The 18562-nt window shown below is 57.2% G+C and overlaps 1 protein-coding gene across 1 annotated transcript in view; it reads left to right on the top strand.

Annotated features, from left to right (window-relative positions):
- Positions 1 to 11540: 11540 nt before the first annotated feature.
- The window catches only part of PLCH2 (phospholipase C eta 2), a 69850-nt gene continuing 62828 nt past the window's right edge, over positions 11541 to 18562 (top strand). Inside the window, exon 1 of the mRNA XM_045299222.1 lies at positions 11541 to 11679. Within this exon, the coding sequence (XP_045155157.1) occupies positions 11541 to 11679 (139 nt within the window). The remainder of the gene's footprint in view (positions 11680 to 18562) is intronic.

The following is an 18562-nucleotide window of genomic DNA, read 5'->3' as shown; positions in this document are numbered from 1 at the left end:
CTGGTGGTTTTGAACTGCTGGTCTTGTGGTTAGCAGAACAATGAATAACCCAGCATGCCACCAGGGCTCTTCTGAGGCTGCCTTCAGCCCAGTTAAGACCCTCAACCCCCAACCCCTAGTCAGTGAGCCTCAGGTGCAGGGGGCGCAACCACTTTTCTCTTCAGGCTGGGGTTCTCTTCTGATTGGTTAGTGCCTTGATTGGCCGCCAGGTTCCCGCCCTGCCCACTCCCTGTGCCTCTGGGAACCCATTCTGGGACATCTCCTGTTGGCGTGTGTCTTTCAGGGTTGACGTTGAGAATGGCCCGATGGCAACTGGTTCGGCCTTGTGGTTTTCGTGTTGCTTTGTGGCAAGTGACTTTACTCTGTCAGCGGTCCATGAAGTTCTTGGGCTCAGGACCCCTGTCTGCACACACGGGACAATGTGGACTTCCCCAAAGAGCGTTTGCTCTGTCCAGTGGGGCTGTGGGAGCCAGAGCCAGCGTGAAGGCTGTAGTGATTTTGCGAGCTGGTTGTTAATGTAAGGAGTCCTGGTGTCTAGTGGTTATGTGTTGAGCTGTGAACTGCAAGGTCAGCAGTTTGAAACCACCAGCTGCCCCGAGGGAGAAAGGCAGGCTTTCTATTCCTATCCAGCTTTACACTCTTGGAAACCCACAGGGGTCAGTTCTACCCTGTTCCAGAAGGTCACTAGGGGTGGATTCCACTTGCTGGCAGTGAGAGAGAGAGTGTGTGTGTGTGTGTGTGTGTGTGTGTGTGTGTGAATGTTTTTTTTTAGGGGTTAACACAGCCCTTACTAAAAATCCAATTAAGCAAATTAAAGTAAATAAGATATATAAAATATCTTAAGTAACAAAAGCAATGAACACCTAAGATTTTGCACTTCCTGGTCACTTGGTTAGGTTTTAGGGTTTTGTCTGCTCTTGAGTTATTTGCTTTGAATGTATCGTGTGCTGGCAGTCTGTTCCGGCTCCAGGGTCGGTGATCTCATAGTGAGAGCTTGAAGTCAGCCAAGGTGGGAGTATTTACACCATGGAAATTGGCAAACATCACAGGCATTGATTGAAATCTCCACAATGGAACCTACCCTCTCACCACATCCTCCCTGCCGTTCCTGTTCCCGGGGGTGCTCCTTGCCCGTCCCTTCTTGCCTTCTGAGCTTCCCCCACCCCACTTGGCAAAGGCTGCCCTTGTGGTTTTGAGTGGGTACTTGTCTTAAGGGGCAGGTGTCTCCCTGGTGTTATGGTTCACCTTAGACCAGCAGTTCTCAACCTGTGGGTCGCAACCCCTTTGGGGGCCGAATGACCCTTTCACAGGGGTTGCCCGATTCATAACAGTAGCAAAATGACAGTGATGAAGTAGCAATGAAAATAATTTTATGGTTGGGGGGGCACCACACATGAGGAATGGTATTAAAAGGTCACCGCATCAGGAAGGTTGAGAACCGCTGCCTTAGACGCTTGTCTCTTGTTTGGCTGAATGCTGAGCTACAGGGGTGAATTAAGTCCTGAAGGGTGACTAGGAGCTACAACTTTGGGGTTACACCCCTCTTGACCAGACTAGTCATTCTGGTTATTTTTAGGGTCTCGATTTCATTCCACATCTTCCCTCCCACTCAATCCACTAAGGCAGTGGTTCTCAACCTTCCTAAGTCTGCGGCCCTTTAATACAGTTCCTCATGTTGGGGTCACCCCCCCAAACCATACAATTATTTTATATTTGTTCATTAATATTTTAAAAGTCATTTTATTGGGGGCTTGTAGAGTTCTTATCACAATCCATCCATCCATCCATTGTGTCAAGCACATTGTACATTTGTTGCCATCATCATTCTCAAAACATTTGCCTTCTACTTGAGCCCTTAATATCAACTCCTCATTTTTCCCCTTCCCTCCCCACTCCCCCTCCCTCATGAACCCTTCATAATTCATAAATTCATAAATTATTATTTTGTCATATCTTACATATCTTACATACAATTATTTTCATTGCTATTTCATAACTGTAATTTTGTTACTGTTTTGAATTGGGCGACCCTTATGAAAGGGTCATTCAACCCACAAGGGGGTCGCGACCCACAAGCTGAGAACCGCTGTACTAAGGCGACACCTTGCAGAGCAGGTGGGTTTGTAATAACAGGTGGGATTGTAATAACAGGCGGGTTTGTAATAGCGGGTGGGTTTGTAATAACAGGTGGGTTTGTAAATAGTGGGCTGGTTTGTAATAACAGGTGGGTTTGTAATAACAGGTGGGATTGTAATAACAGGCGGGTTTGTAAATAGTGGGCTGGTTTGTAATAACAGGTGGGTTTGTAGTAGCGGGTGGGTTTGTAATAGCGGGCGGGTTTGTAATAGCGGCCTGGTTTATAATAGCAGGTGGGTTTGTAATAGCGGGCTGGTTTATAATAGCAGGTGGGTTTGTAATAGTGGGCGGGTTTGTAATAGGCACAACCTAGTTCTCCAGGTCTCAAGGCTGAAGTTTGAGTGGTCCGTCCATCTGTTGGAATCATTGTTTCCATGCATTTTGAATCTTTGCTTTTCTTTGCTCCCCCGGGAGTGAGACGTGTGGGGGATGGGCCAGAGTGGGAGAGGGTACAGGGCCACGCTCAAGGTTTTTAGACCCCAATTACGGCTCCCCGATGTCGTTGTTGCTAGGTGCCATCCAGTCGGTTCCGACCCTCAGCGACCCAGTGCACCAAACCCTGCCTTCCTGCAATGTCCTCGCAAGAGCCCTTAAGCAGCTACGGTGTCAATCCCTCACCTAAACAGACGGTCAGGGATTGTTTTATGCACTGCGTTATGCCAATTGCAAAAGAAAGAGCAACACAGGAAGGCAGGGGGGAGGGTGGGAAGGAAGGAAAAAAGCAAACAGGTGTGGGGGACAGTGCCCGACCTCCGCTGACTTCCCAGGATGCAAAGAGAGACAAAGTGACCGCCCAAGGTTGATTCCTCCGAGGAGGGGGTCAGGCACGCCTCCGCTTCCCATCCTTTGTGCTGATTGTGACACCAGCTCTTCCTCCCCTGGCACTTCTTTCCTGCCAGGCCCACAGAGAGCTCACAGACACTAGGGAGATAACAGGTCACACTGCAGGCTCAGGAATGGCCAGAATGCAGTTCTTTGATCAAGACAGCCTCTTCTCGGCTGGGCCTGCAGGTATGACTCTCTCTGGCCCCTGCCTCTCTTGTGGCCAGTGCGACGAAGCTCTTTTAGCTCTGCCAGTAAGTGTTCAAAGACACCGCACTCCCCCAGCAAGCCTCCTGCCACGCTGTGGGCCACAGGAAGGCCGCTCTTCCTTCTGCTGGTGTGGCTGTCGCTGTTTCTCTGCCGTGGCTTCTCCACATCTTGGGTGTCACGCTCCTCTGTCTCCTGGATCGGGCAGGTGTAGTGCAGGGATGTCAGGTCAAAGGGTATGCTGCACCCTTGGATCTTCTCTCGATGGTTTTGAGTTTTGGGAATCGAATCCCCCGTCTGCCTCTGGGATGGCTTCGTCAAGCCTAGAAGGAGGACAGAACACCAGGCCCTTTGTTTGGGGTCCGTGCACTGTATTTTCACGGCCCTGCTTCCCAAGACTGCGGTGTACCTTAGGTACCTTATCAGTAAGCTATCCAATCTCAGTGGTAGGCCATAAACACCTCATCCTTATACAGTTCACCCAGGCCCCGGAGAAGGACATCAAGCTCGGTAAGGTATCAGGGCAGTGAAAAAGAGGAAGCTCTTTGACAAGATGGGGGGACCCCATGGCTGCTTCTATCAGCTGCATCATAAGAACAAGTGTGAGGATGGTACAGCGCTGAGCAGTGTTTCATTCCATCGCACGTAGGGTCGGAGCCAACCCAACAGCACCTAACAACCACAACAGCACCCAGACGTTTGGTGGAAGTTAGAGACTGTAGCTAGGAGAGCCATGTTCAGTAATTCACAGCACGGCACCAATCGACGTGGACGTCCCCTGAGGCTAAAGTCCCGAGCTCCCAGGAGTCATTTCCTTACGGTGTCTGGGTACAGCTAGGACGTGTTCGTAACTTTGTGCCCTGTGATAGGTTCTACTCTAGTCATGTATGTATTTACAGCACATGTGCAAACATATATGGACCTCTCCTCTAGCAAACCTCTGTCTACGTATGGGTGTAATCTCGTACACCTTCCCCCACCTATTCACCTGGCATGTGTACCTATGTGTCCGCTCATAGGTCACTGCGACTATCTTATTGCAAGGTTGGTTGTGCATGTGATTGTATTGACCTCGGCGCCTTGAACTCTGCTTCTCCCAGTGTCCGGCTGGATCTTTGTGCTGACTTTGCTCCTAGATGCTGGGGTCATGTTACCAAGCGCTCTTTCAGCACTGCCAATAAATTCCCAAAGGGTGTGCCACTCCACACAGGCCTTTGCCCCAGTCAAGTGCCTGGGGGCACTTCATTCCACCAAGATACTCAGCTTTCGCTGCCCTGTGGGCCGAGAAGCCTGCCACTCTGTCCGGTGATCTGGCTCTCGATTCTTCTGCTACCACGCCTCCATGGCCCTTCTCATGTCACAGCTTGCTCTCTCCTGGGTTGAGGAGGCTCAACATGCAGGGATCTGAAGGTCCAAAGGACATGCTCCGCTCCTGGCTCTTTTCCCCCCTTGATCATCGTGAGATCCCTCTCCTGTTGCCGAGATGTCTTGTTTTATACTGAGCAGGGTGGCAAAAATAACCAATTCCCACATTTGGGTTCCAGATGTTCACAATCACAAGTAACCCCATCAACAGCCATTCACAATGGAGTCATAAAATCCTATCAGCATCTTCCCATCTTCTTTTAGCCAGACTCATCAGGAGAACAGGACAGACCCAGTCTGCACGCTCCTACTGGTGGGCGTCACAAAAAACGAGAGGATCCTGGCACCACACACCCTTAGGAATGGATCTCATTTGTAACCCAGAGACTCCTTGCCTTCAAGATTAAAAAATATATATCTGTTTATGAATCCATTAAAAAGAACAATAGTGAGCTAATTGCATGTTAACACAAATAACATATTTGATGAAAAGTAGCTGTGTTTTTCCAAAACAAAACATTTAGTGAAAAGAGTGACATTGTTTTCCACTGCTGCAAATGTCTGGAGTGCTTGGCTCATGGGAAGCAGCAGAATTCTCCTCTCCGCTTCTGCATTCCATCTGTCACAGGACCTTATTTTGGTTGGGAAAAATCGCGCCTCTCGGAGAGATGCTGCCTCTTCCGATGCAGGGGATCTTCTCCTTTGATGCACACCAGAACTGGACCAGTTGGTTGATCCTGATAGACATTTGCAACGTGGAATCTGAAGCTACATCCAGGGACTTTTGTTGCCTCTAGATGAACGCCCAGTGGTCTGTGGCTCGCTTTGACTGGAGATGTACCCAGGCAGGATTCTGGAACAACATGGTTTGGTCATCTGGAAAATATTGGTTTTCCAATGTTGACCCGCTTTGTTCTTCATGATCAGAATATGATCCATTTGCCTTGGCACTGCTCTGATAAGAAAAGTCTTTGCTACTAGGAAGCTGTCAAAGCACAGTGGTCGGTACAGGTTTCCTGAAGTTCTGATTTTGATTTCGATGGAGAGACAGGGAGCTGCTGCTAAGTCAACAGCAACTCCAGAGGGCCCATGTACAACAGAACAAAGTGCTGCCTGGTCCTGCATTGTCCCCACGATCACTGACCTCTGAGAGTCCAGCCCCAGGGCTATTATGCCACTCCATCTCACTGAGAGCCTCCCTTACCCTTGCTGGCCCTTGACTGCACCAAATGTGATCTTCTCCACTAATGCGTCCTCCACCTGCGGATGCGTCCAAAGCCAGTGGGTCAGACCATGGTCTCTGGTGATCCACCATTGGGTATTTTGGGGAGCAGAGCCCCAGGCCTTCCTCTCCTAGACTTAGTCTGGAGGTTCTGTTACAAACCTACCCTTGATGAGTCACCCTGCTGGAATTTGAAATGCCGGTGGCATTGCGCCTGACATCACACCAACAAGTGAGCCTTCACGGTATGACAAGTTGACAGGTGGTGGTGGAATTCTCGCTTCTGCTTACATTTCATTGTTGGCAACAAACATTGTCACTTTGCTGGTTTGCCTTTTTCAAGAGAGGAACTCGCTTTGTGTGCTTTGGAGACAGCGTCTGCCAAATATTCAAGTCGGCATTCCCAATTGTTTGTTTTTTGTTCGTGTAAAAACGATTTTCCAGAGATGGTGCGGCTAGTTCAGCTAGTAACTCAAGCACTCCAGTGCCTTCTCGGAGATCCTGTGCTTCCTGCTTCCTCATCCAAAATATCAGCTAAAAGTTAGGAGCTAACCAAATTAGTTGTTGTCCCCCCCACCACTGCTTCATCAAGGGCATTTTTTTAAAGGACATGGGCTCTTGTGGCTCTTAAAATTCAGAGGTCATGGCGGTGAAGAATGTAATGGTTGCTGGTGCCGGGCCTTGAAGTGTGTGAAGGCCTAGCAGTTTTAGCCACTATTACGTGAGCACCTCCCCTTCCATGCAGGAGACCCAGTTTGAGTCCTGCCCAATGCACTCCAGGTGCAGCTGCCACCTGGCTCATGGCTCAGAGGAGGCTTTCCTGTTGTGGTGATGCTGAACAGGTTACAGTTGAGCCTTAGACCATAGCTCAATTTGGCCTAGTGCCCCCTTTCCAGACAAAAACAACAAAAACATTACTCAGTGTCCACCCCCCACCAGCAATTCAAAACTTTTGTGACCCATAATCCAAGGCTACTCCCTTGGATTGTTCTAAGAGCGCTGGCCACAGAGTGGTTACCCATTGGACGATGACCTGCAAGATCAGCAGTTTGAAACCACCAGCCAGTCTGAGGGAGAAAGATGGGGCTTTCTACTCCCACAAAGAGTTCCAGTCTTGGAAATGCACAGGGAAGATATACCCTGTCCTATAGGGTCACTACAAGTCAGCATGGACTCGATGGACTGTCCTGTGCTCCCTCAGGGGGTGGTATGGCCCACTCTGGGAAACCCTGCTTTCGAGGAAGACAGAGGAGGAGGAACGGTCTGGCCATCTACTTTAGACGAAGATCAGCCCCCGCAAATCTATGGATCACGAGAGCTGATCCACAACCGGAAACCAGGCACTGTGTGACGCTGTCGTGCCTGGGGTTGTCATGAGACAGGGCCAACTTGGTGGCAGCTCATGGCGTGGTTATGAACATTGCTTTGGCTCTGGGACTCCCAGAAGGCACTGCTCTGTGTCGTGGTAGTGGTAGGGTCACATACTCAGTTCTGTTTCTTGCTTCCACGTTCAGCACTAGGTTTTCTTCAAATTCCAGGCCTGTGTAACCTTTCCTTGTCCCTAACCAATATATGACATAGCCATGTGGGGACCACCCTGGGGCCCCTCTGCCATGGGGCTGCCGTGAAGGCTGCATGTTTCCATGGGAGCTACTGGAGAAGGTGTCTCTGGCTCAGAGCAGCTGCACCATGAGGCAGCGTGGAGACGCCACACGGCCTGGCTAAGTGGCTCCTCTCCCATCCAGCACCTCCCTCCCCCCTCGCCTTCAGTGGGTCATTGACCTTCCCCCGCCCCCCCCCAGGACTGTGTGGTGCTAGTGGGGTCTGCTCTGGCCAGACATGTCATGGGTCACCCTGCCGGTCACTCCCTCTTGCCCTCTTGGGCCTGAGCTAGCTCTAACTCTGGGAGGGGGTGTGTGGTCTGCATTTCACTAAGCCCTTGAGTGGAGGCTAGAACCAGCTGACTCGAGGCTCCGGGTCCACCCCTGGCCTCCCATGACCATCTGGGGCCGGGCTGCTGGGCTGCATGGCTTTGGACAGTCTCAGGCTCTGCTGCTGATCCAACATGCATGCTGGCTCCCACAGGCTCTCCCAGTGCTGTGCCAGTGGCTGAGGGCTCTGCCTCTTCTACCACTGGGAGGCAGTGGGCAGTGGGGCCTGCAGAGGAACCGGGGAGGCTGACAGCTGGTGGCCTGGCCCACCCATCGCCAGGACATCTGTGCTGTGGGTCTCCACACTGTGGACCCCACACCCAGCCTAGAGAGAGCCCCGCTTCATTGGACATGGGGGGTGGGGTGGCTTCTAAAGGGTCAGTGTGTGTGTGTGTGTGTGTGTGTGTGTGTGTGTCTGTGCACACTGGGGGCTGTGGGAACTCAGGATAGGAGTAGTCAAAGGGTGCTTCTCAGAGGTGGGGTGCAGTTGGCATGGTAGGGGGCTCAAGAAGGAGTCTCTTGTGTGGGAGTGGACATTGGAGGACAGGATCACCTGGAGTGGAGACCCGGAGGAACCTAGGAGAGAGGGCTGGGCACAAGGCTAGAGTGGGGTCCCAGGATGGGTAGGGAACAGCTGGGGGCAGGCTATGTCCCTCTGCTTCCTGGTACTGGGGCTGTCAGCCTTTGGGGGCTCTGGGGCCAGACATCCAACCTAGGGTGGACCCTGTGGACAAGACTGGGCAGTGGGAGTCAGGAGGAGTGGAGAGGGGCATTTGGCTCCATGTTTGATGTGCCAAGCTCAGCTGAGGCTTGGGTGGGAGAGGGAGGGTTGTCTTCTCTGGGCCTCAGTTTCTTCCTCCAAGAGTAGGATTTACCTGTGAGCTGGGTGGCCAGCTGAGGCCAAGAGGGTGGACACCCACCCTGGCCTCTCCCACTAGAGAGGCAGCGCCCCCTTCCCCCTCCCCCTCCCCCTGGGGGCTTCCCGAACAGGGCTGCCAGCCCAAGGCGTGGCGTCTCTGTTTCCTGGCCCTGACGCAGGTGGTGGGAGGCAGGAGGGTGTTGAGGGGCAGGCCAGGGCTTGTGGGGGCCCTGACATTGTGCTGCGTGCTAGCACTCTGTAGCAGACGGCATTGGGAGGTCCCCCGAGCTGGGAGAGGGCCCACTGGGAAAGAAAGCCAGGACAGGGGTCCAGGGGCCTGGGGCCAGGTATGCCACTCCCCTCATGAGGGCCAGGGTGGGTTGAGTGCAGAGACTGGCCGGTCCAGGGACAGTAAGGAAGTTCAGGGTGACTGTTAGGCAGGACAGTCTGGCAGAGGGCTCAGGAGGGGCTCTGGGGCTGGGCCCCCCTCTAATTCAAGGCTCTTGCTTCTTGGGGAGCACAGCCTGGAACCGAATGATGCTCCCGGAGTGGTCAGTGTGTAGACAGTAGCCAGGGTTCGGGGTCAGGTGGGGGACAGGGGGTGGGAGGCTTCTGAGCCAGGCGCCAGCAGAGGCCAGGGGTGCAGCATCCTTTAGGTAGAACCTGGGGGCCTGAAGTCACCCAAGAGTGCCCCACCGCTGCAGGGCAGCGTAGACCTCAGTATGGTTGGACCCCAATGGATGGAGGCACTCCTGCTCCCACCCGAAGCCCCCTACTCAACCTGTGGATGCCAGGAGCTGCAGTGCTGCAGGGCCCACAGGCTCTCAGGGCAGGGACACGGGCACAAGACTGTGGGTGCCCGGCATGGCGCAGCAGGACCCAGGCCAGGGCTGACTTCATGGTCCTTGCGGCCTTGCCTTGGCTTGTGCGGGCCTGGTGGGGCGCCACTTGCCTAATCAAGCTCTCTGTGCCAACCCCAGCTGAGCTCCACGCCCGCCTCGCGCCGCAGACGTGTCAGGACACGGTGTCCAGGCTCCAACGGCAGCAGGAAGTGGGGTGCCTGCTCGGGAACTGGCGGTCTGGCCGGGCTAGCTCCTCCGAGGCAGTTGTGCAGCCGAGGGCCTCCGTCCTGGGGTCACATAAGCAAGGCTGGCCGGGGAGACCCCACTGCTGTGGGTGAGTCTGGGGCTAGGGGAGCTGAGAAAAGAGGGGGCCTGGGAGGGTGATGGGGAGTATGGGGGTCCTCTGGGTTGGGGCCAGGGCCCTGTGTCTGCCTGCTGCCAAACCATACCCCTCCCCACCCCACCCCTTCCTAGCTGTTCTGGAGCCCAGGACCCCACAGAGTTCCAGGCAGCCCATTTCATGTGTACTGCTGCTGCTCAGTGGGGCAGGGCTGGGAGCAGGAGGGAAGATGTCTGGGGAGAGTCCCTTTATCCTGGGGGCCTGGAGGTCATCCTGGAGGTCCGGATTTGAGGAGGGAGTGAGGTAGAGGTGGGGGGTCCACCTGGGCCCACTTGCCAGGGCTGGTCTGAGTTTCTGGGAGGAAGCCAAGCATTTGGCAAGGAGCCTGCCCACACCACCTCCTGGCCCTCCTACCTCCCAGAGTGCCCCTGCCCAATACCCACTCAAGGGCCTCTAGAGCTCTGCCCAGGGCAGGCCAGCAGCTCCGGTGCCCAGTGCCCAGGCCTCCACCAATCCTTGGGTACACCTCTTGTGGTCTCTGCGGTCTGGGGGCCTGGGGAGGGGGCTCTGAAGGGGGAGTGGGCTTCGGCATCGGTGAAGAAGAGGAGACAGGGAAGCCTCTGTCCTTGGGTGTGAGGAGGAGTTGGGTGGATGGAGGGGGTGGTGGCAGGGAGATTTCCAGTAGGGAGATGAACCTGGCAAAGGCAGGAGGTGGGGCCTTGTTCTGAGGGTGACGAAGAGGCACTACGGGGGCGGGGTGGGGGCGGTCGTGAAAGTTAGGGCCAGGCCAGGTGGATGCTTTAGGCAGGAATGGCTGGAGAGACCACTGTGGCCTTGGCTGCTTGCCAGGGCCACTCAGTGACTGACATGACCAGATGACCCTGACTGAGAGTGGTGGGCACGAGTCTGAGGGCTGGGCAAGGGGCGCCAGTGCCTGGGGTTTCTCCTGCAGTCCCCGGCCTGTGGGCACCTTCAGCACACAGCCCGGTCTGTGGGCAGCCTGGTTCTGGGACTACCCCTCCCCACCGCCCCCCACCAAGTCTCTGGTCTTACAGACTTTGGTCCTGGGAGGGTGGCTAGATTCTAAGATGATTCCAGCTTTGCCTTTGAATTGCATCCCGATATGCATGACGTCCAGCCTGGAGACATGCTCTTAAGAGCTGTGGGGGTTAAGCACTGGGGTGCTAACCGAAAGCCCGGTAGTTCAAACCTACCAGCTGCTTTGAGGAAGGGAGCTGAGGCTGCCCTGCGCCCATGAAGATTGAGGCCTTTGGAATTCCTGTGCAGAGGGTCACTATGAGTCCGAATCGACCTGATGGTCATCGGTCTGGTTCTGGAGTTTAGGGAAACTGGGCTGGTGGTGTTGTGGTGGAGAGGTGGGCTGCTAACCTCAAGGTCAGCAGTTCGAAACCACTAGCCACTCGGTAGGAGAAAGGCGAGCCTTTCTACTCCCATAAAGGGTTACCCATCTTGGAAACCTGCAGGGGTAGTTCTACCCTGCCCTACAGGGTCCTCATGAGTCAGAACTGATTGGAAGGCAATGTGAGTGTAGTCTTTGGTTTGGGCTGGAACACATCGCCCGGCAGGGGGCGCCAGGGCACTCTTACAGGCCCACCTGAGAGGCGCTCAAGGGGACCGCTGACTTCACCTCCCAACTTCCTCTGACCTTCCTCCCTCTCTCTAGGTGTGGACCCCAACTCAGCAAGAGATGCCGGGGACCTTGAGGATAGGGTGGGCTCAGAGCCACCCCCTTCTATGGACAGCTGGTGCCAGCTGCTGATAAAGCCAGTGCCATCTGTCACTCACTGCTGCCCCCATGACCAAGAGCCCTCGGGCACTCCCCATGGCCCCGCCACCAGCCAGCACCCTGCCTGGCCCTGCTGCCCTGCCGGAGGAGCCGGGGCCGGAGCTGGAGGGCAGAAGAAGGTTTCTTCATGCCAACGTCCTGCCTGTGGGTGAGTGTGGGGTTTGGCTCCGGCCGGAAGGCAGGCTTCTCTCTCTTGTTGTTGAGAGAGGGACAGTGGGGTCTGGACTCAGCTCACGGGCCACCGCGGGGTCCTGGTCACCTTGTCAGAAGGGGGCTCTGCAGTCATGCAGGACAGGTGGACCTCCGTACTCGGGGAGAGTCTCGGCGCGCAGGGTGGGAGTTCCTTTCTTTGCAGATTACCTCCAGAGAACGGCACTCTGAGGCCTCCTCCCTTGCCTCGGAGACCCCCGCCTTGTGCCCCGAGTGTGGCTCTCCAGGGCAGCAGGCAAACGTAAGGGTTGGGTGTGGGGGTGGTGGGGCTGCCCTGGGCTCATACTCCTCTCAAGGAGCAGGGCAGGGCTGAGCAGGGAGTTAATGCACAGCGTGGATTCCCGGGGTCCCCTCTGGGTTCCCGGGTCCCCCTCCTGCCAGGCCAGCTTAACACCCAAACGCCACCTGCTATCGAGTCCACCAGGGCTCCTGGTGACCCGCTGTGTGTCAGCACAGCTGGGCTTCACGTGGTGTTTGCGAAGTAGCTCGCCAGGCCTTTCCTCACAGGCACCCCAGGGTTGACTCAAACCTCCCACCTTTATCAGCCACGCAAGGTCACTGTTGGGGTTGCCAGCGGGGCCCCTTCCTGTGCCAGTAGCACCTCTACTTGTCCCAGAGAGGGCGCTGTGCGGTTTCCCAGTGACCTGAGGTCTTCCGCAATGACTCGGGCTGTGCCACTGGGAGGTGTGGGGGGGTCGCACGAAGCAGACGCCAGCTCTGATCTGCCCACTGCCAGTTGCTCATGTCGTCCCCACTCCGCTGGGTGTCAGGGCAGGAAGGGAGCGCACTGGGTGCTGAGTTAGCGCTGCGAACAGCACAAAATGGAACATCTCAGTGTGCGCGCGCGCTCGCGCTCATGCGTGGGGTGGCCGGCAGTGGGGCATGGAGGGGCGTGTCTCCCTACTGCTCCTGGGACTGCCATACCTGGGGTGGGAGCATCACGAGTCTGACCTTTACCCCTAGAGATTTGCTGGGGGCTGCGTGTCTACATTCAGTATTTGGGCTGCACGGTGTGGCCGGGTGTGAGCGCCCCCTGTCCCCGGAGATGACAAGTGCCCAGTGGTGCCGGTGGCCTGCCTCACCTTCCTGGGCGGTTCCAGCCCATGGGCCGGGCCCCCCTCGCCTCAGTTGCTGGCTGCGGCCTGAGCGCTGCCCTTGAATGCACTTGGGGTCCAGCCAGCTGGAACCTGTCGGCATGAAAGAACTACAGAGGGTTCTGGCAGCCAGTGGCCATGGTGAGCTGAGCCAGGGACCAGGTGTCTGGGAAGCGGGTCACTTAAACCCTTCAGCCAGGACCAGCTAGCCGCTGCCCTTTCTGGATGGCCACATGGTCAGCCAGCGGAGCTGTCCAGGGTCCTCACGGGCCCTCCACCTCACTCCAGGACACCCATCTGGGAGTGGGATGGGGTTGGGGGTCGCTGGAGGACAGGCCTCTGCCCACCTGGTGCGGGGTGGGGCCGGGGCTGCGGAAGGCGGAGCTTCCTGGAGTCTGGGAATGTCTTCGGAGGGCAGGGTTTTCCCCATGAGGGGGAAGACTTCCGGGTCTGGTCTGGGAAGCTCCCCGTGCCCACCCTGTGGGGGAGGCCTCAGGGAGTCTGGGCTGTTCTTGTCACACTTGCGCTTCTGGCTTATCTGGTTGCTCAGCTCTGCTGCCAGGCGGTCTCCCGGTGCATGCACGAGTGTCTGAGAAGGATGCAGGTGCCTGCGGGGCGCCAGCTCAGGGCTGCCCTGCAGTGATGAGCGGTGGGGAAATTGGTGTTTGCGTGCGCGCACTTGTGCGTGTGCCCGCCGGTGTGCCTGGTCTGTGCATCAGGTGGCGCCTGAGTGTACCCAGCAGGCCCACGTGCTGTGTCCTGCCAAGCTGGCTCCCGCTTGCTCACCCGGCATTCTTGCGACGAGCCCAGACAGGTCTCTGCCAATGACGAGGTTAACTGCTCTGCACAGAGAGGCACGCGGCACAGCTCGGACACCCAGGGGCCCTGGGCTCTCAGGCTTGCCTGAATGGATCCACTGGGAGGGAGTGGCTGAACGGGGGTGGGGGTGGGGTGGGGGGCGCGGGAGGGGACGGATAAGCCGTGCTCCCTCCCCTGAGGCCTCAGAGTGATTGGGAGACCCTAGGCCCAGTCGGGGCCCCTCCGTGGACAGCTGCAGTCCAGGTTATGGGATGGGACTGGATACAGGGAGAGGGGATAAAGCATCAGGGAGCTACAGCATGGAGTGTGTGTTGGGGGGGGAGGTGGCGGGGGCTGCAATGGCCCCACCCACGTCTCCTGCCGACTGGGCCACACCCGCTGCTTACAGGGCTCCACTCCCTCCTGGTAGGGCCCCACCCCTTGCTGACAGGAACCTGCCCCTTTCTGGTGGTACTGCCCTCTGCTCAGAGGGCCACCCCCTACTGACGGAATCCCGCTTCCTGCTGACCTTCCCCTGATCCCCTTGCACAGGAAAATGCCTCTGACTGACAGGAGCCCCCACTCCCAAGGGCCCTAGCACCTGCTCACAGGGGCACACCCCTGCCCGCAGGCTGCACCCATACAGGTTTTACCAAGCTGTCCCTGGGATCCGCATTGGGCAGCTAGCTGCAAGGTCAGCTGTTTGAAAGCCCCAAGGCTCTGCAGGAGCAAGGGGAGGGTTTCTGCTCTCCCTGTAAAACCAAAGGGCCAGCTCCACCCACCAGATAGGGTCTCTCGGAGTTTAAATCCACTCGATGGCAGCGAGTTTGTTTTGTTCCTACCAGGCTCTGGGCTGGGTGTGGAGCGGAGGGGACCCCAGTGAGCAGGGGGTGATGTACCCAGGGATGGGCTTTGTTGGAAGTATTGGGACACCAGGTCCTGGGGCGTGCGGCCTGGAAGTCTGCTATGAGGTCCCCAACATAACCCAGTGTCCACTTGGTGCCAGCCTCAGTGCTCATGCCTGGCTCTGTGGTGGGGCACAGTGTCCTGCTCTCCAGCTAAGGCTGCTGGGTGGACCTGGGTCAGTCTCCAGCAGGAAAGCAGGGTGGGGAGGACTGGGCCCTTGGGTGGGAGGATGAGGAGCACTGAGCTCCCAGGAATAGCCCTCTCTCTCCCCCCCCCCCAGGGGGAGCCCTCCACTAGCCCCGGTGTCGGGGTCTCCGGGAAGCCTTGAGCAGAGTAGAGGCGTCTGTCCCCTGAGCCCACAGGGTCTTGGGTGGGTTCTTCGCCATTCTTGCCCCCCTCGCCCCAACAGCCCACTAGAGGGCCTCTCCTTGAGGAGAGGAAACAGGTCTCACCTGCTGTGCTCAGGACACTGGGCTGCCCTGTGAGCTGGGGACCATGATGCGGAGTGTCACGCTGCAGGGCCCAGGGTGGACGGGCAGTCAGGGGGAGCAGAGGCCAGCTGTTTGCTGTGGATCCCAGCCTGGGTGCAGCACCCCTGGGTGTCTGCATGACTGTGCCCCGTCAGGTTCCAATCACTGGTTTTCCAGAAGCCGGTGGCCAGCCTTTATTCCAAGGTGTCCCCGGGGAACTCCAACCTTAGCAGACAAGCAAGAGCACCATTGATGAAAGAAGCAGGGGCTACCCGATGACCTCCTCCCTCTGCCTCCCTTCCCCCACCTTCCATAGCCCACCCGGCACCATCACTGTGGACGCAAGAGTTGGGTGGGCTGTCATACAGACAGGCAGACTGAGCTCAGCGAGGGGAAGGGCAGTGATGAAGGGTGGGCCCAGGCCCGGACATCCTGATCCTACAGCCCCCTGCCCCCTGCAGCCCATGGGTGTGTGTTGGAAATGCTGCAGGCACAGACTTTGACGTCCCTGGGGACAGATACGGGGTGGGGCTGGGTAACTGACCGGTCATGGGGCGTGGGTGCAAGGATCTTGGAGAGGTTGTGACTGGGCCGGACCAGGCCAGTCCTGGGGGTGGGGCCAGTCTTGGGGACCACCCCCGCTGGTCCCTCAGAGCTGACAACCCCCACCCCCACAGTGTGGTTTGTTTTACCCCAATTCTCGTGTATCCAAGGTAACGCGGTTTCATTTAGAGCAACTTAATCCAATCCCACAGGCTGAGGTTGGGGGAGAATATAAATGAGCCCAGATTGTTCCGGAGGAGGGATCAGGGCAGCACAGGCCCCAGCAGCCAGACTGCAGACCCCATCCCTGCGGTGGTGGGGGGACGGGTGAAAACCAAGGCTGCTGAGGCAGGGGAGAGGGTACACCCTGAAGCTGCTGGTCCCCTGTAGCGCCCCCCACGCCCAGGCCTCCAGCCTCAGGGCAACCAGCTAGTGCCCACCCTTGGCACCCACCAGGTGGCCGGTCGTGCCCTGACTGGGAACCAGCCCACCACTTGGCCAAGAGACTGCAGACTAATGGAGATCAGAAGTCCCAGGCACACCCTCCCATGTCCCACCAGGGCCCTGGCTGGCTGGGAGCTGGGGCTGTGATGGCCCCAGTGGCCTCTGGATCACGGGGTGTGGGAAGGAGGTGCTGGGAGACCAGACTGTATCTCCATGCCCCGCGCCATGCCCCCCGGACTCTGACTTCAAAGTGTGTGCAGACCAGCAGCGCTGCCCCTGGGACTTCCCACTGGACCAGTGGCAGCCTTGCTGGTGTTGCTCTTCCCTCTGGTGATGAGAGCAAGATGAGCTCAGATATAAAACGGCCAGCAGCCCCTCGCTCAGAGAGCTGTGAGCCCGGCAGTGGGCGTCCCTGCCTCCGACCTCAGCACTGGTTCTGCTGCTGTAACAGGAAGATCACAGGTGCAGGGCGTGCACACAGCTTTCTGTGTCCCGTGCAGGAGGCCCGAAGCCTGACCTCGGGGCGCCAGCTCGGAGGGAAGGCCCTCGAGTCCTTCAACTTTGGCTCCTTGGCACTTGCTTGGTGGTCTTCACGTGACTGACGTGGCCTCCTCTCCCTCCATCGCTTGCTGGCTTCTCTGCAGTGTTCTGCTGGTTTTAAACTTCAACAGTCGAAGATCCCTCTATACAGATCCGGCCTCATTCACCCAGCACAGAAAACCCACTTCCAAATGTGATTAGCACCCACGCAAACCTGTAGCCACTGGGTCAACCCGGCCTCCGGAGACACCAGGGGACAGAGTAGAACTGCCCCAGATGGCTCCCAAGGCCGTCACCTTTCTAGAAGCAGACTGCCACCTCTTTGTCCCTTGGAGAGGCTGGCTGGTTGGACCTGCCGGGCCAGGGTCTCAGCAGGCATTTCAGAGGACACAGTCTAGCCCAGAGCAGTGTCCGCGGCACTGGCTGTCCAGTCGTGACTGCCTTGGATGGTTCCGCCCACTCCTTGATGCCCTAGTCTGTCCTAGAGAGAGTCTCTGGTCCGTTTGCCTCTACATTTTCTTTCGGAGCCTGCTTTCCACCGTAGTCCCTATTCCAGTATACGAGCCCGTGACGGCATGGAGCTTCTGGAAACGTCCAAGTGCTTCAGCTTATCTATCACATCTACAGGCAGGCTCCCGCCCAGGCATCTCGGTCTGCACCTCTGGTGTTTCCAGGGGAGCAGAGTGTGTCTTCCAGGCGGTGAGCTGCACTTCTGAGAGAACCCGGCTCTTTGAAGCTCCCACCGCCAGCTTCTCACTGAGAAGCTCCAGGCAACAGCTGGCTGCATTCACGTGTCCCCAGCAGGTAGCCACTGGTCAGCCCCAGGTCCAGAGGCTTTTCTGAAAGGCGGCAGGGCACTAGGTCTCCTATCCAGGGCTCCCTGGATGGGGTGGTCTCTGACTCCCTTTCTCATTGCTCCTGGGCAGGGAGGTGCCCCCCCAATGTAGGACCTCCCCATCCTCGCTCATCATGCCCACAGTCTGGCCCTGGGAAGCAGTCCTAATCTTTGTCTCCCTCCAGCACCCCTGCTCAGTCTTGCTATGCCTGGTCTGGCTGGGCAGAGGAGGTGGGCCAGGTTCCGAACCCCGTTTGAATCCTCAGCCTCTTCCAGAAGACTGTGGTAGGGTGGGCTGTGTGTCTTCCTTCCGGGAGACACAGGGGGAATACCATGAGACCCATTAGTAAGCACACATGAGTCTATGCTTACCTTGTCTACTAGGTCCCTCTCCATTGCACATTTGAAAAGAGACTTGGCTTCTAAGGGGTGGGGAGAGGCATGTGCCAAGCCAGACCTCAAAGCAGAATCTGGGGTGTGGCAAAAAATGTGTGAAGTTATTCACTACGGATTAGGGAGGAAGCCTGTGCTGACCGTGCTTACTGGGGACTCTGACATGGGCCCGAGGGTGGGTGGGTCCTCCCTCATGCACCCGGCGCAGCTCTGATCCTGAGGTGGGATCCTCAGGTCCAGTGGGGGCTGCAAGGAGATGCAGGGCCGTCGTGGGCCTGGGTGGCCGCAGGATTCCTTTCCCTCCCTGCCGGAGAGGCACTCATTCCCTCCCTGGCCCTCCATGCCCACTCGCAGTCCCTCCGGGGCAGCTTCTTGCACAGCATCACCCGAGGGCCTGTCCCTTGAGCGAGGGGAAAAGGCAGCCAGTGTGGGTGGCTGTGGGGATCGCTCGCAGGTGTGGCCCAAGGGCCTAGCTATTCCTGTTCCTGCTGCTCCGCTCCCTGGGGGCTGGGGCCAGCGGCAGAGTTAGCTGCCTCTAGGCTCAACTCCTGAAGGCTGGGGATGCAGGAGGTGGAGGGGGGTGTGTGTATCTGTGAAGCAGGGTAGGGACAGGCACTGTGGCCTGGCCCTGGGGTCAGCAATCAGGTCCTCCCAGAGTTCCCCCCAAGAGCCCGGGTGGACTCATGGATCACTCACAAGGCAACTGCCTGTAAAGTCAGTTTGAAACCACCAGCCTTTCTGCAGGAGAAAGCTGAGGCTTTCTACTCCTCTGGTTAGTCTCAGACACACACACACACA

The sequence above is a fragment of the Echinops telfairi genome, unplaced genomic scaffold, assembly GCF_000313985.2.
Source record: "Echinops telfairi isolate 266 unplaced genomic scaffold, ASM31398v2 ScPeMD7_7457;HRSCAF=8495, whole genome shotgun sequence".
Lineage (NCBI taxonomy): Eukaryota > Metazoa > Chordata > Mammalia > Afrosoricida > Tenrecidae > Echinops > Echinops telfairi.
This window is presented reverse-complemented; position numbering and strand designations above follow the sequence as displayed.